The 27,104-nt window shown below is 44.6% G+C and overlaps 1 protein-coding gene across 5 annotated transcripts in view; it reads right to left on the bottom strand.

Annotated features, from left to right (window-relative positions):
• ELMOD3 (ELMO domain containing 3) overlaps positions 1-27,104 on the bottom strand; it is a 67,459-nt gene that overhangs the window by 19,584 nt on the left and 20,771 nt on the right. For 4 of the 5 annotated variants that reach the window (XM_069766691.1, XM_069766694.1, XM_069766689.1 and 1 more), the window contains exons 2-11: positions 20,885-21,028; positions 17,360-17,434; positions 14,487-14,559; positions 11,553-11,612; positions 10,865-10,885; positions 6,691-6,782; positions 5,856-5,979; positions 3,734-3,856; positions 2,986-3,116; positions 2,809-2,885 (exon numbers count right to left, since the gene is read on the bottom strand). In XM_069766691.1, coding sequence (XP_069622792.1) covers positions 2,809-2,885; positions 2,986-3,116; positions 3,734-3,856; positions 5,856-5,979; positions 6,691-6,782; positions 10,865-10,885; positions 11,553-11,612; positions 14,487-14,559; positions 17,360-17,434; positions 20,885-20,896 — 788 coding nt within the window. In that variant the 5' untranslated portion in view covers positions 20,897-21,028. The remainder of the gene's footprint in view (positions 1-2,808; positions 2,886-2,985; positions 3,117-3,733; positions 3,857-5,855; positions 5,980-6,690; positions 6,783-10,864; positions 10,886-11,552; positions 11,613-14,486; positions 14,560-17,359; positions 17,435-20,884; positions 21,029-27,104) is intronic. The other variant, XM_069766690.1, reaches the window with a different exon arrangement.

Here is a 27,104-nt window from a genome sequence, read left to right as displayed (position 1 = left end):
CTATTAAAAGGAGCATCTACGTCATTTCCAACCATAGCCGCTGCAGGCGGAGGGCAGCACTCATTTCCTAACCTCGCCCCACACCCTCCCTGTGAACACGTTTGTTAGATGTAATTAATGATGCGCAGTAGAGTTGTTCACCCCGCTACAATTACTTATTGAAAGTGGCAGCTATTTAAAGGGAGTGCGCCAGCACATGCAGCATGAAAGACCCCGGCAATCTTCGTGGCAATGAAGAAAGTGTTATTGCTCTGTCTGCATGTCATGTTCCACACTTTACAAGATGGCCAACGTTTCTGATCACGCCCCGCGGTGGACGCCCAGTAGAGAGGCTGATGGCTCTTCTGTCCAGGAGGCAGAAACGTTGGCCATCTTGGAAAGTGAGATATTCTTGGACATGAGAGATAAAATGTTCTTCACTGCAACAAAGGTGCCATGATCATACTAATAAATACAGTGAGGAAAATAAGTATTTGACATGCTGCCGATTTTGCTAATTTTTCTACCTACAAAGAATGGAGAGGTCTGTAATTTTTATCACAGGTACACTTCAACTGTGAGAGACAGAATCTTTAAAAAAAAAAATCCAGAAAAATCACATTGTATGATTAATACATAATTAATTTGCATTTTATTCCATGGAATAAGCATTTGATACAATAGAAAAACAGAACTTAATATTTGGTACAGAAACCTTTGTTTGCAATTACAGAAGTCAGACGTTTCCTATGGTTCTTGGCCAGGTTTGCACACACTGGAGCAGGGATTTTGGCCCCCTCCTCCATACAGATCTTCTCCAGATCTTTCAGGTTTTGAGGCTGTCACTGGGCAACATTGAGTTTCCGCTCCCACCAAATATATTCTATTGGGTTCAGGTCTGGAGATCAGCTAGGCCACTCCAGGACCTTGCAATGCTCAGAGACACTCGTTAGTTGCCCTGGCTGTGCGTTTCAGGTCATTATCATGCTGGAAGACCCAGCCATGACCCATCTTCAGAGCTCTGAGGGAAGGAGGTTGTTTGGCCAAAATCCCATGATTAGGGTTAAGCAAATAGCTTCAGATAAAAGCTTATCCAAATAGCTATAGCGCTTACCGAATAGCTGCATCGGTAACCTGGATACCTGCAGCGCTCCCGATAATCAGCTGTTCTGCTCCTCAGCTGCATGTGTGGCGGCTGTGTGACAGTCACACCACATGTATGGAGAGCCTGTTTGTTGTGACTGTCACACAGCCGCGACACATGCAGCTACGGTGCTGAACAGCTGATGATCAGGTATCCAGGTTACCGATGCAGCTATTCGGTAAGCGCTATAGCTATTCAGATAAGTTTTTAACCAAAGCTATTTGCTCATCCTTACTCACGATACATGGCCCTATCCATCCCCCCCCCTTCAATACTGTGCTGTGATCCTGTCCCCTTTGCCTAAAAGTACCCACAAAGTATGATGTTTCCCCCACCATGCTTCACGGATGGGACGGTGTTCTTGGAGTTGTATTCATCGTTCTTCTTCCTTCAAACACGGCGAGTGGAGTTGATACCAAAAAGTTCTACTTTGGTTTCATCTGACCACATGACCTCCTCCCATGCCACCTCTGGATGATCCAGATGGTCATTGGCGAACTTCAAACAGTCCTGGACATGTGCTGGTGTGAGCAGGGGGACCTTCCGTGCCCTGCAGGATTTTAATCCTGTGTGTTACTAACGGTAATGTTTGAGACTGTGGTCCCAGCTCTCTTCAGGTCATTGACCAGGTCCTCCCGTGTAGTTTTGGGCCGATTCCTGACCTTTCTCAGATTCATCCTTACCCCACGAGGCGACATCATGCATGAAGCCTCAGACCAAGGAAGATTGACAGTCATCTTGCATTTCTTCCATTTTCTAAAAATTGCACCAACAGTTGTTGCCTTCTCACCAAGCTACTTGCCTATTCGCCTGTAGCCCATCCCAATCTTGTGAAGGTCTACAATTTCGTCCCTGGTGTCCTTACACAGCTCTTTGGTCTTGGCCATGGTGGAGAGGTTGGAGTGTGATTGATTGTGTGGACAGGTGTCTTTTATACAGGTAACGAGTTTAAACAGGTGCAATTAATACAGGTAATGAGTGCAGACTAGGAGGGCTTCTTATAGAAAAACTAACAGGTCTGTTGAGAGTCAGAATTCTTGCTGGTTGGTCGGTGATCAAATACTTATTTTATGCAATAAAATGCAATTTAATTACGTAAGAATCATACATGATTTTTCTCGTCTTCTTATATTCTGTCTCTCATAGGTGAAGTGTACCTACGATAAAATTACAGACCTCTCCATTCTTGCAAAATGAGCAGTGTATCAAACACTTACCGTACTTTCCCCAGAGTATAAATGGCAAAATCATTTATTTACATATTTTCTGATTAATTAAAATGTATCCTTTATGAGTGCTTCATTTCAACAATCATTTTTTAATGACATATTGATTACTCATATAGTGCATTTCCACCTTTTATCATAATCTTATTTGTAGATCCCATAGACTATGAAATAAAGGACATGGGGATAGAAAAACCCTTTAATCAGCAAACAGCTTACAATGGTGTGGCAGTGCTAGCAATGCGTCTCACAGTGACATCACTAATGCTACTCATGACATCATCACTGAATGCCATATCTACAGCCCGCGACCATCTTATCTTACTACCCCTCCCCGGATTATAATTGAGCTAAGATAATGTAACATGGTGACAGGCAGTCCCATGTAAAACCATAGAAAACCCAACGATCACCATCATTTACAAGACGAGCCAGCTCTGCTGCATCGGCATCACTCACCTGCTCACTCGCTCCTCTCTCAAGATCTGTATGCAGATTCTGGTGATGTTGAGGGACATGAGACAGAATGGGAAATTCTGGAAGAGAAGACGCAGAATTATAGTGAAAAATACGTGACTGTGCAGCAAACGATGGTTGTAGTTGTGATGATGCCACGTGTACAAGTGAGAGAGAGACCTGTCTGTGGTGCTGCGACAGGCGGAAAATGTCATGAGCCAAAGGCAGGGTTTTGGGCTCCATCACCATGTGCAACAGGTGCATAAGACCAAGCAGGCCGGCAGCTCGCAAGTCCGTGCCAGGATCGAGACCTGCAGGGCAAGAGAAGGGGCATCTCATTAATAGAGCGGTCTGATAATGAGAGATTTGAGCATGGAGGAGAAACAAGACGCAGGAGTCCACACTGTCTTTCTATACGTTCACGCAGGGCAGTACGGTGGATCAGTGGTTAGCAGTGTATGGTGGCTCAGTGGTCAATACTGCAGCCTCGCATCGCTGGGGTCCCGGGTTCAAATCCCACCAAGGACAACATCTATTTCTATGTTCTCCCATGTTTGCTTGGGTTTCCTCCGACACTCCAAAGACATACAGATATGGAAGTTAGATTGTGAGCCCCAATGGGGACAGCGATGATAATGTCTGTAAAGCGCTGCGGAATTATTGGCGCTATATAACAGAGTAAAATAAATAAAACAAAATAAATATACAATATCTAGTTGGTTTTCTCAACCACTACACATAGACGCTAATTCTACATTTCCACCACGCCATCTTTAGGAATGCAGAAAAGTAAGATATGGCATCATCAAGGCATATTCATTTATCAATTACCTGGTATCCAGAAATAAAGGACAACTCGACTTTCAGGGTGGTCAGCACATCACTACTACTACAGATCCCCTCTGAATCCTGCCTATCGTCATCTCACCTTGGAATCCCAGTTGCTCCCAGTGTGATCCGTACTGGGGACAGTCAAACCTGGCACCGGTCAGCTTCTTGTATATCGTCTGCAGCACTCGCACGTGGACCTGCTGACCATTATCAAGTGGACCTATGTGCACAGAATACACAATGTATACAGAAAATAGTGATCGGATGTCACTTTATGCCATACAGGCAGAAAAAAATACATAAAACTAAAAATAAATAAATAAATGGGAATTTCTGGTTCATTAGGGAGTTACATTTAGTCACATAAGATTTTCTAATATTCTTGCATAAATTTGTGACTAAAGGGCTTTTCTGGTTGCTTTTTTTTGTTAAATTAGATTATATCAAGATTGATTCCTTATCATCAGTCAATATAGCTGCTTGCAGTCAATGAATGGAAAAGAACATGAAAAAACTAAAAAGTGACTTACGGTAACTGTGTAAAAAACAAACGCAGGAAAAAGTTTCAAAATAGTACAACCTTATTAATCTGGTAAATCCTCTGCTGCCTCAGCACTCTTATATATGTTTGCAATGGAAAAATGATGGTCTTGGCCATGGTGGAGAGGTTGGAGTGTGATTGGGTGGCTGTAACGTACAGCTGAGCTTCTGCTACAACTGCTGGGTGTCCATAGTTGGGTCCTGGTCCAGCTCGGTCATTCCCCTTGTTGACACATGGAGAGGTTTTAATACTAGAGGTTAGGACCACCCCGATCTAGGTCACCTTGTGGCTGGTGGGATGGCTTTTATGCATTGTTATTTATTTACTTGCAGCGGGGTATATGTTCATTTTGTATCCATCTTAGGTCCCTTTCACACATCAGGTTTTTGCGGTCAGTCACAATCCGTTGGATCAACGGATCCATCGCTGATTGTGAAAAAGTGATGCCACGGATTCGTTTTTGCGACGGATTCGTTTTTTCGACGGATCCGACTAGCACATCTGGCTAATTGGATCCTAAAAAAAAAAAAAAAAATCGTAGCATGCTCAGTTAAAAAAAAACAAAGTCTGTCGCCGGAATCTGTCATTTGACAGATCCGGCACCATAGGCTTCCATTCAAGCAAACGACTGCTTTTTCGACGGACACAAAAAACGTTACTTTGTCCGTTGTCTCCGGCCAGCCACCTAACAAACAATTTTCGACGGATCCGGCAAACGACGGATGAAACGTGAGGGCATCCGTCGCTAATACAAGTCTATGAGAAAAAAAAAAAACGGATCCGGTGGCATCAGTCGCTGGATTTGTTTTTTTCAAAATTCGACGGATTGCGACTGATAGCAAAAAACTGATGTGTGAAAGGGGCCTTAGGTTTTGTCTGTTTAATGGCCGGTGTGAACATGCTCCTATATGTTGTGTGTACACCAAAGTATGCTCTAGTTTATTTCTTTCGGTTTTGCTTCAGATTCCCTTTATGGCTGAAATGAGACTGGTTCCTACTGCGAAGCTGGAGCATTATTTAGGTGACAGACACAAGTATCCTTGGGTGGGAATATCTGGCAGTGATCTATGAAAACTAGACTATTGGAAAGTGGATCTGTCACCTAATATTCTGCCATAGGCAATGTATGGCTGCCTCCAACTTCCCTCGGTATAATGACGGCGGATCATGTCATAGCTCACTGCCAGATAGTCACACTCACGGTAAATACTAGCAGATTTTCAGCTTATCACATTACCGCCATGTCATTATCCACCGGCCAAACACAAGTCTTAGGCTATGTGCCCACGTTGCAGAATAGAAGCAGATTTTATCATCATCAAAACCGCACACCCTTGCCAGGTAAAACGCATGCGGATTTTGATGCGTTTGTGTCACGTTTTTCATGCGATTTTAATGCATTCCAACACAAGTATACGGCTGCGGAATCGCCGCGATTCTACAAAATTAATGAACATGCTGCGTATTTTTCCGCGATGCGATTCCGCTGCGGAAAAATACACAGCATGGGCACAGCAACTGCGGAATGCAATTAAAATTAATGGGATGCATTTTGTTAGCTTTTTTTAAGCGTTTCCGCAGCGGAAAAACGCAGCGGAAACGCTTAAAAAACGCAACGTGGGCACATAGCCTTACTGTGAACCATGTACATCATGTGCTTTAGCTATTATATACTTACACTGTGCAATTGTCAGCACCAAGTCCCTCTCTGCGTGCAGATCCCGATGGAGTCGAGGGGGCCCAAATAGTAGGTGACTGACTGCAGACAACCCTGAGCGCCGCACGCTGGGCTGGATCTTTTTCTGGGAATAGAAAGTATAGAAAGAACGTGGGAGAAAGATGGTAGATTTTGGGGCACCGTCTGCCGAGACTCTCAGATTGCTGGCAAGACTAAATGAACATGAGCAAGTTCAAAGAAGAGCTGCCAGGATGGTGAGCGGACTGCAAACTATGTCCTATGAGAAACGGTTAAAGGATCTGGGAATGTTTAGCTTGAAAAAAGAAGGCTAAGAGGAGACTTAACAGCAGAAGGGATGTCACAGTGTGGAGGGATCATCTTAATCTCATTTGCACAAGGAAAGACTAGAAGCAATGGGATGAAACTGAATGGGAGGAGACACAGATTAGGTATTAGAAAAAAACTTTTTGGCAGTGAGGGTGATCAATGAGTGGAACAGGCTGCCACGAGAGGTGGTGAGTTCTCCTTCAATGGAAGTCTTCACACAGAGGCTAGACAGACGTCAGTCTGGGATGGTTTAGTGAATCCTGCATTGAGCAGGGGGTTGGACACGATGACCCTAGAGATCCCTTCCAACTCTAACATTCTAGGATTCTATGAACATGGAGGAAAGCAATCCAAGTTTCCTTGTCCTGGGTCTCGATCACATAGGAATACGAGGCCATGAGTAGGGCTTCGCTGCTATTTTATCCATTCTATGAGCTGTATACATTTAAGTGGATTTCCCCCTTCTGTAATATTATATTTCACACTGATCTGCACACTTGCTCCGTACCATGTATTCTGACAGGTCTGCTGTCTGGAAGTATTGCAGGGCTTCATTGAAAGATATCAAAGGCGTCTGTCCTGGAAGAACTCCCAGAAGTCCTGTACATAGACACAGAAAAGAGGGCTATGTATAAGAATTTACGGAGCAGAATATGAGCGTAGCTAAACTTTTATTTTTTAGGTTTAGACATTTTGTAATAAGCTTAATCTCCATATCTTGCTGCTTTCATGCAGAAAATGGATGCTGAGGTGTACGTAATCAGGTGCACAGGTCCGTTCTCTATATCTAGAGGACGCATCTCGCAGCTGTAACTGCAGGCGGAGCGATTCTCCATTGTGTGCGTGCAGTCGCTGTCTACAGAGCCGTCACAGTGTGAGGGGCCGGTGCAGGAGCGCTCTCAGGGTGACGGCGTCGTGCTCGTCTCTATACACTCTTGTCACCAGGGCCACAGCCGGTCAGCTTTCTCCACCAGCACGCTGGGCACCACGCTCCTGCACGGGGTCTCGGAGCACTTCTAGGGTCGCACCCTATGCACTCATAGTTGGGAGATCAGTACTCCAGAAATGGTGGACAGATCAATGCACTTGGTATGGAACACTTTAGCACCTTTTTTCTGCATGAAGGCTACAAAATACCATAACTAACCCTATTACAGTCCAAGCATGTGTTGCCGCAGTTGAACAACCGCGAGACACACAGCGTCGGGACTCGAAGATATTATTCGAGCACACCGAAGACACTCGGATAACACCTTATCCCAGCACGTTCGCTCATCACTCGTGAGTCAAAGCCAGAAACTCCTCCACAGACTGCTGTCTCGGGGTGTTTGCCCCTCATCAGTGTACAGCAGTAGTGGCTCTTGTTAAAGAGACTAGCTGAGCATGGTGTCTTAGGCTGGGTTCACATTGCGCTAGGTGTGTCCGTCTAACGGACTCGTTTTTAAGTAGTAAAAACGCAATGTAACGCACATACTAACGCGCCCATAGACTTGCATTGTCTGACGCATCGTGACGCATCCCTAAATTGGTATGCGTTTGTCACATAACGTTTTTTTTCTGACGGACCTTCAACGCGGCTTGCAGCGTTTTCGGGTCCGGCCAAGCTAACGCACTACTAACGGAAGCGTTCATTCTGCCATAGAAGGCTATGGCAAACGCAGTCAGACGCAAATCATGAAAAATTTCCAAATAGAACCACACGTTTTAATAGCTTTTGAAGGTGGTCACATGTGGTCATGTGACAGGAAATGTGACTTCGGCCATTAAAATATCCCACTCACACAAAGTCTCCTGCACGTGACAGAGTGTTTTGCCGTAGAATGAATGTTAACATTATTTAATGTTAAAATATTTTTTTTTACATTTTACATACACAATAGGTTGTGGCACAAGGAGGACAAAAAAAGAAAAAAGGTCCCTAGCCGTCTGTCGTCGCCACAACTGCCAGTGGTAAATATAAAATAGAAATATTCTATCCAATATTTACCAACAAAAAAAAAAGAACAACTTTATTGACAGTGACAAACGCAGACAAACGGATACTTCGTAAACGGACATCAAAATGAAAAAACGCGATCACATGCGTTAACGCTAGCGTTACCGTGACGACGAATTTCACATATTTTTGCTCCGTTTCTGTACATGCGTTTAACGCATCCGTTTGACGCCATGTACTTGACGCAATGTGAACCTAGCCTTAAAAGCAATGCTCCATGGGAGAAAAGTATGAAAGTTTATTTCTTTCAGGACGGGAGATAATTATCTTGCAAGTGCCACCTATGAGAATTTGCTACCCTATAGGATAATTTAATGGCAAGACGGTTTATTTTCTCCCATGGTGCACTGCATGTAAGACTCCTTACTCCGCTAGTCTCTTTAATAAGATCCAGTATTTCCCCCATTCGTTGCCACAATGGCGTCACACTTAGGTAGCCAGACTCTGCTCTAAACTGATGAGGGGCGAACACCCCGAAACAGAAGTCTAAAAGGGAGTTCCTGCCTTGGCATTTATCCTTGTTCATGTTGCAAGGTACATGGAAAGGTCGGACATTCCCTCTCTCTCCTAGGTGGTGCAGAGAATGAGCATTTGTTAGAACTCTTGCTCTCGACTATCGGCTCATCTAAACAGGTCGGTAATATCCCAGTGGACAAGTAAAATGCTTCTTCGTCGGATGCAATGATTTTTAAACGGACTTAAAAATCATTGTTCTCGGCAGCACCTCTTTCACACTTTTCTCGTGCGAGATCCGTCGCAATGCTTCGTTTTGGGAAAAACGGATCCTGCAAATGTGCCTGCAGGATGCATTTTTCCCCCATAGACTTGTATTGCCGACGGATTGGCGGACCGTCGGCACGAAAAAACCTTCAATGTAACGTTTTTTCGTACGTCGCGTCCGCCATTTCCTACCACGCATGCCCGGCCGGAACTCCGCTCCCTCCTCCCCGGAACTTAGAATGGGCAAAGGATGCGATGAAAAACTGCATCCGCTGCCCACGTTGTGCCGAATTTGCACAACGTACGTCGGTACATCGGGCCGATGCTTTTTGACGGCCCCGTACCGACGCAAATGTCAAAGAAGCCTAAGCAGGAGACGTGCTGCTGAAAACATGATATTCTATGCCACAGAACGATCGTATCATCCCCACCGGACCCTTTTCTTCATAAACTATATCTGGCCGTTGATGTAAATTTAAAGGGTTTTCCAGGCACACAGATTATAAGAGCACTGTAAATTCTTTGCGTATTAGAGATATTTCATAATTTACTTGTGGTTAAAATTCTGCTTTGCTCCTGAGCTGTTACATGTGCTAATGTGACCTCCAGCTCTTTACTTCCTGCTACTGTCCATTCAAAGCACAGAGTAGAGAGATTTCCTGTCTGTGCTTTGAACAGCTCAGCCACCAGCTGTGCAGTGATGTCATGGGAGGCGTGGCCTGCAATACTCAGCAAGTTTACAGTGACTGGGGATGTGCACAGGGAGGGAGGGGACAAGCTGAAAGCTCAACACAGACCAAGTAATCTTATCAACCTGAGACTTTAGCCAAATGGGATGGTGCAGAGTGTTATATTACATTACAATAATTGACTGCATTTATATGACTCACTGATACCCTGCAGTACACGAAGCCTTTGTGGTGCCAGTGTCAGCACCTGGAACATTATTGACTACAGGAGAATCTAATGACAGTGTGTACCCTAGGACTGACAAACTGTGTGCAGCGATTTATGCATCTTGAGACTATATAGGAGTCTCAAGATGGAGCTTTGCTGATTGAGTGGAAGCCAGTGAGAGGCTCTGACTCTTGGGAAAAGTAGTCTGGAGTCACAGAGGGAGAGCTGGCTGGAAGTACAGGATGTAAAAAATAAAAAAATACAAAAAAAATATATATATATTTTTTTTAAAATCGCTGCCTGGGGCTGAAGGAGAGAGAAAAAAAAACTAAGAATAGGGTTACACAAGTGTTTGGGCAGAGCTGCGAAGTTGGAGTCAACATAAATTGGGTGCGTAGTACAATGCAGGATGTGCTGTGAATGTTTTCAGAAGAATTTGGGAAAGTTATAAAACGTCCTATAAATGTCTGTTTTATTCCTGATCTAAGAATCTCGGCTTTTAGTTGAGATGAATCTGTGCTGCACTTTACGTAGATGCTCAGTATTGAGGCAATGCTGTGGAGTCGGAAGTCAGGGAAATTGAGGAGTTGGTGTCAGAGGTTTGGCTTACCGACTCCACAGCCCTGTGGCTTATTACAGGGACAGCCAGATCATTTTTTATTTTGTGCCCAAAAAAGTCCTTTAAATGAGATGTCCTGTAATTATATGTAATCACTTATTTCTTCATTCATTGCTTATATGGCTGCTGGAGATGGCGGAGTATAGGCTTAGTTATGTCGTCTGGCAGTCCCATAGTCAATGAATCAAGTGGTGACTTGCTCCATTCACACAGGGCTATGAAGAGCTCCATTCACGGCATCAGTCGGACCCTCAGTGACCAGCGTGGTATCACCAATCCTGTGGATAGATGATAACGTGCCAAATTGGGACAATGTTTTCAATGATGACTCGGCTATCAGCTTCCAATGCAGACTGACCCAATAACATGCACAAATCAAAACTGGGGATACAGGCGTTATATTATCAGAGGGTCACAGAAATCAACAGTTCACGAGAGGTTGGTACATACCTGATTTTTTGCAGTACAACTCTAAGAAAGAAACCAAAAATGCAATTAGTCTTTATACTTAAAATGAGAATCCTATCTGTGTTTTCTTTACTTTCCATGTCTTTAACAATATTAAAAAAACAAACTAAACTCCTGCAGTTTTCTCTCTAACTACTGAGCTTATAATCGGCTGATACTTCCTGTTCTCAGCAGTCTCATTATCATCACAGGCAGGATTACTCCTCTCTGTGCGTGATCCACTATTCACAGTGATGATTTGCCGTATTCCGCACATGAACACTGCAGCCGATCACTGGCCTCAGCGGTCTTGTGCCATACACTGCTGACACCACACTTCCATCGTGTCGGATTATGACACAATCATTGCGCAGGAAGGTCATTCTTAGTAATGTACAAACTATTTTCATCCTACCTGGTACTTACAGATGTACCCAGAATTGCCATATGGGCCAATATGGTCAGTATAGGGTTACCTATTGCAGAACGTGCGCCCCTTCCATCACAGGTCACAAGCAGATCTATATCGCCCCGTACAAACATTCTGGATCACATTCTGTGGAGTAGATAAGCCAAACCTTCGACTCCGAATGCTCAATTTCCATGAAAATGACTCCGACTCCACAGCCCTGCCTAAAACCAGAGGTTTCCAAAGTACAGACATTATTAATTCACATGATCGGGCACTGACCTGTCTGTATATTTTCCAAGGCGTCCCACTCCTGCTCCGCTCTGAGCAAATCTTCACTTTCTGCAAAAAAAAAAAAGAATAAATATAGGAAAAGTAATAGTGGGGGAAGCAATAAAAAGTGGGGTCTAAGGGACTTCAATCATGGCAACAATGCCAATAAGCTGCTCCTAAAGCCGGGAAGATGTGGTCACGTACAGTACAGACCTAAAGTTTGGAAACACCTGCTCATTTAAAGATTTTTCTGTATTTTCAGGACTATGAAACTTGTAAATTCACACTGAAGGTGTGGTCAGAACCCCCGCTTTGATGCGGGCTCCGGCGGTGAGCCCACATCAAAGCCTGGACATGTTAGCTGTTTTGAACAGCTGACACGTGCCCGCAATAGCGGCGGGTGAAATCACGATTCGCCCGCCGCTATTAACTAGTTAAATGCCACTGTCAAACGCTGACAGCGGCACTTAACCGGCCCTAAATGAGCGCATCGCCGACCCCCGTCACATGATCGGGGGTCAGCGATGCTTCTGTATAGTAACCATAGAGGTCCTTGAGACCTCTATGGTTACTGATTCCCAGTAGCTGTGAGCGCCACCCTGTGGTCGGTGCTCACAGCACACCTGCATTTCTGCTGCATAGCAGCGATCTGATAATCGCTGCTATGTAGCAGAGGCGATCGAGTTGTGTCAGCTTCTAGCCTCCTATGAAGGCTATTGAAGCATGGCAAAAGTTAAAAAAAAAAAAAAAGTGAAAAAAATAAAACAAAATATAAAAGTTTAAATCACCCCCCTTTCGCCCCATTCAAAATAAATCAATAAAAAAAAAAAACCAAACCTACACATATTTGGTATCGCCGCATTCAGAATCGCCCGATCTATCAATAAAAAAAAGCATTAACCTGATCGCTAAACAGTGTAGCGAGGAAAAAATATGAAACGCCAGAATTACGATTTTTTGGTTGCCGCGACATTGCATTAAAATGCAATAACGGGCGATCAAAATAACGTATCTGCACCGAAATGGTATTATTAAAAACGCCAGCTCGGCACGACAAAAATAAGCCCTCAACCAACCCCAGATCACGAAAAATGGAGACGCTACGGGTATCAGAAAATGGCGCTTTTTTTTTTTTTAGCAAAGTTTGGAATTTTTTTTCACCACTTAGATAAAAAATAACCTAACCATGTTAGGTGTCTATGAACTCGTAATGACCTGGAGAATCATAATATCAGGTCAGTTTTAGCATGTAGAGAACCTAGCAAAAAAGCCAAACAAAAAACAAGTGTGGGACTGCACTTTTTTTTGCAATTTCACCGCACTTGGAATTTTTTTCCCGTTTTCTAGTACACAACATGGTAAAACCAATGATGTCGTTCAAAAGTACAACTTGTTTTGCAAAAAATAAGCCCTCACATGGCCATATTGACGGAAAAATAAAAAAGCTATTGCTGTGGGAAGGAGGGGAGCGAAAAATGAACACGGAAAAACGGAAAATCCTAAGGTCATGAAGGGGTTAAGAAATGAAGGTCAGTCAGTCCGAAAAATTGGGAAAACTTTGCAACTGTCCCCAAGTGCAGTTGCAAAAACCATCAAGTGCTGCAAAGAAACTGTCTCACATGAGGACCGCCCCAGGAAAGGAAGACCAAGAGTCACCTCTGCTTCTGAGGATAAGTTTATCCGAGCCACCAGACTCAGAAATCGCAGGTTAACAGCAGCTCAGATTAGAGACCAGGTCAATGCCACACAGAGTTCTAGCAGCAGACACATCTCTACAACAACTGTTAAGAGGAGACTTTGTGCAGCCGGCCTTCATGGTAAAATAGCTGCTAGGAAACCACTGCTAAGCACAGGCAACAAGCATAAGAGACTTGTTTGGGCTAAAGAACACAAGGAATGGACAGTAGACCAGTGGAAATCTGTGCTTTGGTCTGATGAGTCCAAATTTGAGATCTTTGGTTCCAACCACCGTGTCTTTGTGCGACGCAGAAAAGGTGAACGGATGGACTGTACATGCCTGGTTCCCACCGTGAAGCATGGAGGAGGAGGAGGTGTGATGGTGTGGGGTTGCTTTGCTGGTGACACTGTTGGGGATTTCTTCAAAATTGAAGGCATACTGAACCAGCATGGCTACCACAGCATCTTGCAGCGGCATGCTATTCCATCCGGTTTGCTTTTAGTTGGACCATCATTTATTTTTCAACAGGACAATGACCCCAAACACACCTCTAGGCTGTGTAAGGGCTATTTGACCAAGAAGGAGAGTGGTGGGGTGCTACGTCAGATGACCTGGCCTCCACAGTCACCAGACCTGAACCCAATCGAGATGGTTTGGGGTGAGCTGGACCGCAGAGTGAAGGAAGAAGGGCAAACAAGTGCTAAGCATCTCTGGGAACTCCTTCAAGATTGTTGGAAGCCCATTCCCGGTGACTACCTCTTGAAGCTCATCAAGAGAATGCCAAGAGTGTGCAAAGCAGTCATCAAAGCAAAAGGTGGCTACTTTGAAGAACCTAGAATATAAGACATAATTTCAGTTGTTTCACACTTTTTTGTTAAGTATATAATTCCACATGTGTTAATTCATAGTTTTGATGATGCATTCAGTGTGAATGTACAATTTTCATAGTGATGAAAATACAGAAACATCTTTAAATGAGAAGGTGTGTCCAAACTTTTTATCTGTACTGTAGACTGAGTCTTACTGTATTACAAGAGACTTAGCATGTTTCCTCCTGAGAATAAGCTTTACCATTGGTCTCAACTATACATTAAAGGATGCCCTGAAGAAAGTGGAAAGGGAGGAGACGCCATGAGGAGCGCACCCGTCAGAGGTGACACGCCGCCCTACAAATTCATATATGATGCAAGGAGGATGCAGGCAGGAACGGACACATGTAATAATACTTTCCACCAATGATAAGTAACTAAAATGAAGGCACATACCCGGCTCCTTCTCAGGTTCTTCGCTTTTGGCCACTAGGGTCTGTAAGACACTGTTATGTTTCACAGCAGAAATCTGAAAGATGGAAAATGGTTTACTAGACATCAGATTGTCATTAGTGATGAGCTCCCAAGTAATGGATACTGCTTGGGGAGAATAATCAACACTGAAGTGCAGTATCTCTACACCATGGGTGGCACGGTGGGATTTTGGGAGGAGCGGCTGCGTTGGTGCCACTCAATGATGTTCGGCTCGTGATTCCTGCTTCTTTAACACCATTCCTCAAGGTATTCTCGGATTATCACCAAGGGCACTGTGGTCATTATAGGTTGCTGTTACTCACAGGGCTGCAGAGTCGTGGAGTCGGAATAAAATTGACCAACTCAGACTCCTAAAATATATAATACATTGGGTGCAGTAGTAAAACGCAGGATGTGATGTAAATCTCTTCATAACAATTTGGGAACGTTACGAAAGGTCCTATAAATGTTTGTTCTTTTCCTATCTAAGGATCTCGGCTTTTAGTTGAGATGAATCTGTGCTTTATGCACATGCTCAGCAGTGACCAGAGTTGTGGAGTAAGGAGCCAGGGAAATTGAGGAGACGGAATTGGCTCACTGACTCCACAGCCCTTACTCACTTGTCCCAGCTCCAGCGCCGGCCTTTGCTTCCTCTGTCTCCAACACCTGGGTCTCCTGTGTGTCGGGTTTCCATTGTAACCTGGGTGCACCTGCGATATCACTCCACTAAACCATTTTAGGCCGCTTGAGCATTCAGCTAGCTAGGCGTACGCTGGTTAGCACGTGTTTGGATGTTTGGACTCTCATGTGTCATTAGCTAAACTGCGGAGCTTGGCTACATGTATTCAAATGGCTGTCCTGACAAACAACCTGCATGCTCTTATATTTGGGCTCTGCTATTGCAAGGTGCTGATCCACATACTCGGCTCTGCTGTTCCAAAGTGTCTTTAAGCCTACTTTGCTCTGACGTTCCACAACCAAGGTGCCGTCTGGGATACAAAGCCTTTTCTTTCCATGCTTTAGGTGCCGTTCAGTGTACATCCGGCTCCACTGTTCCATGTACTATCCAGCAAACATCCAGCTCCACTATTCTATGTGCCGTCCAGCATACATCAGGCTCCACTGTTCCATGTACCATCCAGCACAACTGTTCCATGTGCCGTCCAGCATACATCGGGCTCCACTGTTCCATGTACCATCCAGCACAACTGTTCCATGTGCCGTCCAGCATACAACAGGCTCCACTGTTCCATGTACCATCCAGCACAACTGTTCCATGTGCCGTCCAGCATACATCAGACTCCACTGTTCCATGTGCCGTCCGGCATACATCAGGCTCCACTGTTCCATGTGCCGTCTGGCATACATCAGGCTCCACTGTTCCATGTGCCGTCCAGCATACATCAGACTCCACTGTTCCATGTGCCGTCTGGCATACATCAGCCTCCACTGTTCCATGTGCCATCCAGCATACATCCGGTTCCACTGTGCCATGTGCCATCCAGCATGGATCCAGCTCCACTGTTCCATGTGCCATCCGGCATACATCAGGCTCCACTGTTCCAGGTGTCATCCGGCCTACATCAGGCTCCATTGTTCCATGTGCTATACAGAATATCTTAAATTCGGGCAAACAACCGCACTCAGACAATATTTTGCATCAGAGATGTGAAGTATTTATTTGAGTAACACCACAGTGGTCAACAGAGTTCTGAGGTAACGTTTCGACCTGAAAGGTCTTTCTCAAACCTCACTTTAGTGAATAGTAATGGAGGAAAGAGGAGGAGGACGATACTTGTCCGGAAATGGAGAGAGAGACTCCACAAATAGTCCAGAAGACAGGATAATGTAGGTCCGGAACGGCACGGACAGGGCACAGGGTCCCTAAAAGCACTATGGGTCCTGTAAGGAAGAAGGAGGCGGTACCCTGTGCCCTGTCCGTGCCGTTCCGGACCTACATTATCCTGTCTTCTGGACTATTTGTGGAGTCTCTCTCTCCATTTCCGGACAAGTATCGTCCTCCTCCTCTTTCCTCCATTACTATTCACTAAAGTGAGGTTTGAGAAAGACCTTTCAGGTCGAAACGTTACCTCAGAACTCTGTTGACCACTGTGGTGTTACTCAAATAAATACTTCACATCTCTGATGCAAAATATTGTCTGAGTGCGGTTGTTTGCCCGAATTTATGATTGATCTGGATCCAGTCCAGGTTCAGCCGGCACCAGCTCCCTTCTACAGAGTGCACGCCTTTCTCCCTCTAATCTATACAGAATATCTAGCGTCACTGTTCCAAGCCATTCCTGGTACTGACCTGCATATCCAGCTCTGCTGTTCCAAGTGCTTGTCCAAACCTGTTGTACCTCGTAACACCGGCGCCCATAGTTTGTGCTGCTCATCTGGGCCTATGACTAAACAATTCCACCTCAACCGGTGAGCCATAACAGTGTCTGCCACCAGTACAATCAGCACTGTGGCAGAAGCTTTGTGAGCTTTAATTGCATTGGGTTTAGATTTGCTGATACTTTGACACTGGAGGAACTCTGCCACAAAGCGGATTGTGAATTTGGGGCACACTAGAACATGGTACCATATGGAATAGAATCAAAACAATCAATCAATCAATCCTGCATTGAGCAGGGGGTTGGACACGATGATCCTGGAGGTCCCTTTCCAACTCTAAAGATTTTGTTAATCATGAACCCTACTATACAGGAAATGGTTAACTCTGAATCACATACAAAGGCAGTGGCCAATTAGAGGACAGGTCTGTGTGTGGGTGAAAACCTTAGAGGTCACATTGTATAGAGAGGTCTGTAAGGCCGAGTCTTGCTGACTTACATGGCCATCACACTTACTGGCATAGATTTGATGACTGGCAGGAAGTTGTGGGATCGATGAACATCAGGGCCCACGGCCCAACCATTCATTATCTGAAAAGAGGGCAAAAAAATATTTAGAGGGCAGAGGACAAAAAAAAAACAAAAAAAAAAACAGCAGTGTTAGTATCTGGCACCAAATAACATTCCAGTCTGAAATTAAGGTACTAGGAAACTCACTGTCTCACCAATTTGTGGTTGGCTGGTAAGCCGCCGATGGTGCTAAAATAGAAGTTTTAGTAGAATATATGGCAATTTAAAGCGGATTGGTCACAAGAGTCACAATACAATCTGCAGACATTATTAAATAAGTCTCTTAAACCTGATGATGCTGGTGTACTTACTTTAAGAATCTATATCAGAAAGTCTGTATAATCCTGATAATCACATGAGCATTTGATGAGTCCAGCTATAGAAAGAGAGATCTTGTGTGTCCCAGTGCATTCGGTGTCTGACCACCCAGCCTGAGTGACAGCTGCAGCTTGTATCAAATTTCAGCAGCAGCACGGTGGAGGGACACTGAGCAGCCAGTCAGGCAAGCTATGTGGGCACAGACAGATTTTAAACTTTCATATAGGAATATACAGCCATTCTGATGTGAATGATCAAAGTAAATACACCGGCTTCATTAGGTCTTGTAAAACCATTTTTTATTATGTATCCAGTTTGTATTGTGAAATCTGCTGATGGACCCACATTGGAAGCTTATGTAAGAGAAAAGTGCCATATTCCCTGATAGAAAAAAATAATAATCTCAAGTGCCATGGAATAAATGGTGCAATAAAAGTCAGCAGCCTCCAAACTCCTGTCCCTTACTTCATCTTTTGGACTTACTCAGTGGTCCTCCTCAGTCACCCACACAGACGGACATACATTAGACCTGATCTTCACCCATCTCTGCTCTCTATCTAACTTCACCACCTCCCCTCTATCCGACCATCATCTGCTCACCTTCTCATCCCTGTCCTCCTCATCTGTCACCCATGTCCAGCACCATGCGCACCCATGCAGGAACCTCTCACACCTAGACACCCACACACTCTCTGACTCTATCCTACCACTGGCATCCATATCCTCACTCCACGACACAGACAGTGCCACTCATTTCTACAATGCCACTCTCACATCATCTATTGACACGGTCGTCCCCGTCATGCATAGCAGAGTGCGACAAATCAATAGACAACCCTGGCACAATAACATCACTAAAAAGCTTCAGCAAGTATCCAGAATTGCAGAACGGCGTTGGAAGAAAACGCATTCACAAGATGATTTCACTGCACTCAAACAAGCAACACTGGCATTCAAATCAGCTCTCACCTCTGCTAAACAGGCCTACTTCACAACCCTCGTATCTTCCTTATCCCACAACCCCAAACAGTTGTTCAACACTTTTAACTCCCTCCTCCGCCCACCACTGCCCCCTCCGAGTTCCCTAATCGTTGCCGAGGACTTTGCCACGCACGTCAAAAATAAGATAGACCTAACAAGGCAAGTCTTTGTTGTCAAACCACCACAACCCCTTTGTATACCAGACCAATGCCCTAACCCCATAACTTCCCTCTCCAAAATCACTGAAGGGGAGCTTGCTCATCTTCTCTCCAAATCACACCTCACCACTTGTGCACTTGACCCCATCCCACCTCCTCCATGACCTCACCACCACACTAATCCCATCCCTAACTCATCTCTTCAACCTATCACTAACTTTTGGTACCTTCCCCTCTGCCTTCAAACATGCGACAATCACACCTATTCTCAAAAAGCCATCCCTTGACCTGAGCGCTATGTCCAGCTATCGCCCCATATCTTTGCTCCCATTTGCTTCCAAACTCCTTGAGCAGCACGTCCATGCTGAACTTTCCTCTCACTTTGCATCTAACTCTCTCTTCGACAACCTACAATCTGGTTTCCGTCCCCACCATTCCACTGAGACTGCCCTGACCAAAATTACTAAAGACTTACTTACAGCCAAAGCGAACAGATTATTCTCTATACTCCTCCTTCTAGACCTGTCCTCTGCCTTCGACACAGTTGACCACTGCCTCCTACTACAGATTTTCTCTTCCTTTGGTGTCAAAGACATTGCCTTATCTTGGATCTCCTCATACCTTGCCAACCGCACATTTAGCGTTTCCTACTCCCATACTACCTCTTCATCTCGCCCCCTCTCTGTTGGGGTCCCTCAAGGCTCTGCCCTTACTCTTCTCAATCTATACACTCGGCCTGGGACAACTCATAAGGTCATATGGCTTCCAGTACCATCTATATGCTGATGATACTCAGATCTACCTCTCTGGCCCAGATGTCACCTCCCTGCTCTCCAGAATTCCAGAGTGTCTATCAGCCATAACCTCCTTCTTTTCCTCTCGCTTCCTCAAGCTCAATGTGGACAAATCTGAACTAATTATCTTTCCTACATCTCGTATATCTTCCCTACCTGATCTATCTATCAAAATAAATGAAATCACACTTTCCCCTGTCCCCAAAATCCACTGCCTTGGAGTAACCCTTGACTCTCCCCTGTCCTTCAAACCGCACATCCAAGCTCTCGCCACCAGAATCTGTGCTTTCCTCAACCCACACTCTACCAAAATGCTTGTGCATGCCCTAATCATCTTCCACCTCGACTACTGCAACATCCTCCTCTGTGGCCTACCTTCTAACACTCTCGTACCCCTGCAGTCCATCCTTAACTATGCTGCCCGACTAATTAATCTGTCTCCTCGCTACACTCCTCCTTCCCCTTTTTGCAAATCCCTTCACTGGCTCACTATTTCCAAGCGTATCCAGTTTAACACTAGGACTACTGGTATAGTCATTTTGACTACTTGCACATCAGTAGTTCTAGTCGGGGTCATGAGTCCAGTAGTCCTAGTGTTAAACTACTAACACTGACCTACAAAGCAATCCATAACTTCTCCTCCGTATATTTCCAAACTAATCTCTCAATATCTTCCCTCACGTAATCTCCGGTCCTCTCAAGACCTCCTTCTCTCCTCCACGCCTATTCGCTCCTCACCTAATCGCCTCCAAGACTTCTCCCGAATATCCCCCATCCTCTGGAATTCTGTGCCCCAACACATCCGGTTATCCACCACATTTGGATCCTTCAAAAGAAACCTGAAAACCCACCTCTTCAAGAAAGCTTACAGCCTGTAAAGACCACACGGCCACCTCAACACCATCGGAGCTACTGCAACCCCCGACCTACTGTCTCCTTCCCCATCATCCTGTAGAATGTAAGCCCGCAAGGGCAGGGTCCTCGCCCCTCTGTACCAGTCTGTCATTGTTAGTTTTGTTTACTGTAAGTGATATTTGTATTTTGATGTAACCCTGTCTAATGTACAGCACCATGGAATTAATGGTGCTATATAAATAAATAATAATAATAATAATAATCTTGCACATGGCGGCCTTAGCTACAATAAAGCACTAACCAAAATGTCACACGACACAGCAGAATTCTAATATTTTTGCAGTTGAGTAATGTGTCACCCCTACCTCATTCTCCATGCTTCATTCTGTGGCATCAAAGTCGTCAGTGCAAATAAAGAGTTGTTCTGGTTACAGTAGTGCAGGTTTCACGCAACATCCTAATGCCAAGGCCTCCATTATGGGCCACACTGGGCAGTGGGAGGAAGATGCCTGACCAGGAGAGATGAAAACATAGAACAATATATACTCTACGTACAAGGACAGGAGGTCCTGGGATAAGGAATACAATACAACGCTAATATCCCTCTGATCCAGAGCATGCTACCTAACATCCCCATACTAGTAAAATGATGGCAGTACTGGTGAATATTCCCCACTATTGCCAGTTACCCCTGTTCCAACACTGTTTGGTCCCCCACCAGTCTCCACTTCATAACCCAGTGATTGGCCGGCACACATCACTAGAGACTGGCGGTGAACCGGGCATCATCAGAATGAAATGAAAGCACCAGAGGATTGGCGAGTATTATTTCTTCTACTTTTTTTTTTTTTAAAACCCCTTCACGACCTTGAGATCTTCTGATTTCCATTTTCGTTTTTTTTTTTTTGCTCCCCTTCCCAGAGCCATAACTTTTTTTCATTTTTCCGTCAAAACGAGTTATACTTTTGAACGACACCATTCATTTTACCATATCGTGTACTGGAAATCGGGGAAATTTATTTATTTATTTTTTAAAGTACTATTCCACAATTGTTTTAGGGTTTTTTAGTTTAGTTCTTTTTATTACCATGTTCACTAAATACTAAAACTGACAAGCCATTATGATTCTCCAGGTCATTAAGAGTTTGAAGATACTGTTTTTATTTAAGTGGTTAAAAAAAAAATACAAATTTTGTAAACATTTTGTAATAATAAAAAATGGCGTCATTTTCCGAGACCCACAGCGTCTCCATTTTTTGTGATCTCGGGTTGGATGAGGGCTTATTTTTTACGTGCCGAGCTGACGTTTTTATTGATACCATTTTGGAGTAGATACGATGTTTTGATCGCCCGTTATTGTATTTTATTGCAGTGTTGCAAAGACCAAAAAAAACATAATTCTGGATTTGATTTTTTTCTCGCTACACCGTTTACCGATTGGAATAATTCTTTTTGATTTTTATAGAATTTTGATAGAGTGGGCGTTTCTGAATGTGGCGATACCAAATATGTGTATTTATTATTATTATTATTGATTTATTTTAAAGGGGGGTGATTTGACCTTTTATATATTTTTTATTTTTTCAATACTTTTAAAAAGTTTTTTTTTTTTTTTTTACTTGCTTCAGTAGTTTCCTTAGGAGACTTGAAGCTGCGATCTTCTGATTGCTTGTGATACACAGAGCAGGGCCTCAGCCGCGCTATGTGTAGAAGAAATCATCATCTCCTCTGAACACTGGCCACGGGAGGCGTTCATAGAAGATCCGCTATGACAAGCACGGGGGTCTTCTCCGGACAAGGGTGCTGATGGGCAGGGTTTGTGACATGCCTCCGATGCGATTATGTTAAATGCCGCTGTCAGAAATTAACAGCGGCATTTAACATGTTAACTGCCATGGGTGGATAGCGATTCCACCTGCAGCTGTTAGGGGGCACATGACGGTTGATCAAATCAGCTGTCATGTGCAAGAAGAGTCGCTGGCTCAGCGCTGGAGCCCACATCAAAGGGGGATACACGACCTATATGTCATAGGTCATAAATAGATTTAAAAAATTCTGAATTTTTTTTGTCTTGACAGCCACCTTTAAACTTGTTATGCCCCAAGCCGCTACCAAAACGATTTCTTAAATGGTCTTTCATTTCACTTACTAATCTTTGATGGATGCACTAGGCAAAACTAGTCCAGTAGGACGTTTCCTCCCCCAAACTAGTGCTGCCTCAGATCTTCTAAATATGCCTGTTGACAGCCTACATGTAATACTCGTTAGGGTATGATCATTATGCCAGCTGTCAATGACATGCATGGTGGCTTGATTAGAACATGCAAGGCAGGACTAGTCTGGGGTAAGACACTGACTGCCGTACTAGTCCTGCCTTATTAGCATATGCAGTGCTGCAGAAATGGGATAGTCTCAAGTTATTGAAATTGTTTTAATTAAACAGCATAAAAATACGTTTGCAATCAATTTGCTTTTTCTATCTGCTGTCATTCTCCTGCAATGATAGCTTTCATCTTACATAGTGTACAGTTGGTTTCCATAAAGTTCAGCCACTAGTGACTGCCCGGACCTTGGAATGTGCAGTAGTTACATTTCAGGAGTGAGGTTAACTCTAATATCCCAGCCACCTCTCTCCAGCCCATTGATTTCTATACAGCAGTTTCACCTCTCTCCCTCCTACCTCTTAGCTCCTGACAAGCTGCTGTTACAAATCTTGCAAAATGAGATTTCAGAGCAGGTCTCCTAAACAGGGCTCTTGGCTCACTGAGCCTTGTGCTTGTTCAAATGCCATGTTATCTCTATGTATAAATATAATGATTGCAATTTACAGTCCAGGACAAACCACTGATAGCTGAATGTTTTACAGCAGAACTTGTGCTGAGCTTTATAGTTCTACTAATACTAGAGTTCTGCTACTCACCAAAACTCGGGAAGGAAGGAGCGTTATCTGACTTTTGGGGCGCAGATTTTGCAGTTTGCAGTCTCTAATTGCAGATCCCCCATGTCAAGTAACCTCTTATTGGAATTTACACCCCTCTGGGAATTAATCTATGATGATTTTGACTCTATGAGATTTTCTAGAAACAAGTACGTATTGGAAATTGCAGTGGAAATTGCAAATATGTCATTGTAATGCGAGATAAATTGAAGGTGTTACTGATACCATTTTCGGTTACATAACATTTTTTTTTATCACTGTCTATCTGAATTTTTGGGAGGCAAAATGAACAAAAACAGCAATTCTTTTTTTAATTCTGTCCACCTTGTGGTATAAGTAATATGACTTCTTTTTTTTTTACTTTACTAGTTAAAGGGAACCTGTCAGCAGGATTGTGCACGGTAACCTACAGACAGTGTCAGGTCGGCGCCGTTATACTGATTACAATGATACCTGGGTGATGAAATCCGTCTTGTGGCTGTTTCTTAATTCTTTATTTTCAGTTTTGTGTTAATGAGATTCTCGTGCCCTAAGGCGGGGTTGGTGTATGTGGTCCTCTGATTAGATATTCATAATGCGGACTGCTGACAGGTCACGGACCCCTCACTGACCGGCCCCCTAGTTTACATAATGAGTATCAGCACATACTGAATAAAAAACAAAAACGCTTCTGCAGGCCGGTGCCGGCTGTGGTCCCTGCTCCGCAGCATAATTGCACGGTTATTGTGCACTTAATCCCTTTTGCTTATTTACTTGGGCAAAGGGAAAAAAAAAGTCAATTTGAAAATGGCGCCTGCGCAGCAGCAGCTATCAGTGTGTATAGAGATCTGAAAGCGGCTATTGCGCCGGCGGTGCCATCTTGCTGGAGAACAAAAAAAAAAAAAGGATTTCCTCCTCCAAGATGGTGCAGCTCTCGGAGATAGCCAACAGCTGCTATTGCGCAAGTGCGGGCGGCGCCATCTTGGAGGAAATCTTTTTTTTATTCTCCAGCAAGATGGCGCCTCCGGCGTAATAGCAGCTATCGGATCTCTATACACACTGATAGCTGCTACTGCGCCATTTTCAAATTGACTTTTTCTTTTCCCTTTGCTCAATTAAATAAGCAAAAGGGATTAAGTGCACAGTAACCAAGCGATTATGCTGCGGTGCAGGGACCACGGCCTGAAGAAACTTTTTTTTTTTTTTTTTAATTCAGTATGTGCTGATGCTCATTATATAAACTGGGGGGCCGGTCAGTGTAGATAACTTGGCACACAGATGGTAGTGAAAATCTAGAGGTTTAGCGTGATCCAAAAGGTAATACTGTACATACACAAACGTTTCAGTCATCTAGACCTTCATCAATGAGCTAAAGGCTTATAGGAGAAAAGTTAGTGGGGATCCCCCCGCAAAACCTAAATAGCTCGGTATAGGTAGTGGACCTGGCTTTGGTTAATACCAGGTGCAGTTATCTGAAAACCCGATCCTAGCGTGGGGTGGCATACAGTCATGGTCAAAAGTATTGACACCCCTGCAGTTCTGTCAGATAATACTCAGTTTCTTCCTGAAAATGATTGCAAACACAATTTATTTGGTATTATTATCTTCATTTAATTTGTCTTAAATGAAAAAACACAAAAGAGAATGAAGCAAAAAGCAAAACATTGATCATTTCACACAAAACTCCAAAAATGGGCCAGACAAAAGTATTGGCACCCTCAGCCTAATACTTGGTTGCACAACCTTTAGCCAAAATAACTGCGACCAACCGCTTCCGGTAACCATCAATGAGTTTCTTACAATGCTCTGCTGGAATTTTAGACCATGCTTCTTTGGCAAACTGCTCCAGGTCCCTGATATTTGAAGGGTGCCTTCTCCAAACTGCCACTTTTAGATCTCTCCACAGGTGTTCTATGGGATTCAGGTCTGGACTCATTGCTGGCCACCTTAGAAGTCTCCAGTGCTTTCTCTCAAACCATTTTCTAGTGCTTTTTGAAGTGTGTTTTGGGTCATTGTCCTGCTGGAAGACCCATGACCTCCGAGGGAGACCCAGCTTTCTCACACTGGGCCCTACATTATGCTGCAAAATTTGTTGGTAGTCTTCAGACTTCATAATGCCATGCACACGGTCAAGCAGTCCAGTGCCAGAGGCAGCAAAGTAACACCAAAACATCAGGGAACCTCCGCCATGTTTTACTGTAGGGACTGTGTTCTTTTCTTTGAATGCCTCTTTTCTCCAGTCACCTTCCACGACAGCGGTACTGGAGGATGTCTCCCCGCCCTAATGGGGGACAGGAAACACAAAGAGGTTAAATACCCTCCCCTTCCTGCCACCTCCAGTGTTTTTCCTGTCCCCTATGGGGCATGAAGAGGTCCTGCAATAGTGCTGCTGTGGCCGGCGATCGGAGCACTCAGGTCTTACCTAGCCGGGCAGCCTGGGACGGGATGTGTCTCCTCCCTGCGGCGCTGCTCCCGTCTCCCCACATTGTGCGGACTCGGGACCCTTCCTCCGCTCCTCCCGCGCTCCTTCGGGAGTAAAGCGGAGCGGTGTGGTGCGGCCGGGGTCCCCGCGCGGCTCCCCGGCATTTCCTCCTCTCCTCATGGCCGGAAACGGTGGATGCGCGAACCGGAAGTACCCGAGCTTCCGGTTCATGGCATGTGCGTTCCAGCGGTGGAACGCACGCACGTCGGACTACAGTTTCTGATGGCGGCATAGCGGTTTTTCCCCTACGCCTGGGACCGGGAGGAGGAGCACAGGATTGGACGCAGCTTCCACGGTATTTAACCCTGGTAGTCACCTCCAGGTAAGGCCCCCTGTCTGACTGACTGGACTACAGTACTGACTGACCATGGAGGGTGACAGATCTGTCTCTGCTTCTGCCGAGCCCTGCGTCCTCCCTCCTACCGTGAGTAGTGGGTTAAGGTCCCTCTATCCCTGTATTCCTTAGGGTGCCATATACTTAGTCCCCCTTCTCTCTCTCTTTTAGGGAGACAAGGCCTCTGCCCCTAGGAAGGACAGATCTTCCAAGACAAAATCGGAAGATCGAAAATGTGGTGTTTGTGCATCAAAGCTACCTTCTTCTTACAAGAAGAGACTGTGTCAGCCCTGCACTGATTAAATAATTCGCTCAGAACAGCCATCCTTGTTTGAGAGCATTAAATCCCTCATTAAACAGGAAGTTCAGTCCTCGGTATCGGCCCTTTCCCAGTCTCTGTTACCTCCGCCACCTCCTCCTAAAAAAAGGAAGATGGCAACGATTACTTCTGATTCAGATTCTGGTGAACTTCATTCCTCCGGCTCGGAGGATTTGTGGGAGAATGAGGGCTCCACTTCCACCCCCAAATAGGAAAGTAAAAAATATTATTTTTCCTCAGAGGACATACAGGAGTTAATTGGTATGGTCAGGGGGACAATGGGTGTCGAGGAGGAGGAGGAGAAGCCATCAGTGCAGGATGAGATGTTCGGTGGGTTAAAACCTAAAAAATTAAAGGGGTTCCCTATACATGAGAATGTACAGAGTCTCATCCTTCATGAATGGGAATCTCCCGAAAAGGGTCTTACTGTTCCCTCTGAGCTTAAAAATCGTTTTTCTCTCGATGGAGACGTCTCTCTGTGGCATACCCCTAAAGTAGACGTGCAGGTCTCTAGAGTGTCAAAAAAGACAACC

The sequence above is a fragment of the Ranitomeya imitator genome, chromosome 4 (assembly GCF_032444005.1).
Source record: "Ranitomeya imitator isolate aRanImi1 chromosome 4, aRanImi1.pri, whole genome shotgun sequence".
Lineage (NCBI taxonomy): Eukaryota > Metazoa > Chordata > Amphibia > Anura > Dendrobatidae > Ranitomeya > Ranitomeya imitator.
This window is presented reverse-complemented; position numbering and strand designations above follow the sequence as displayed.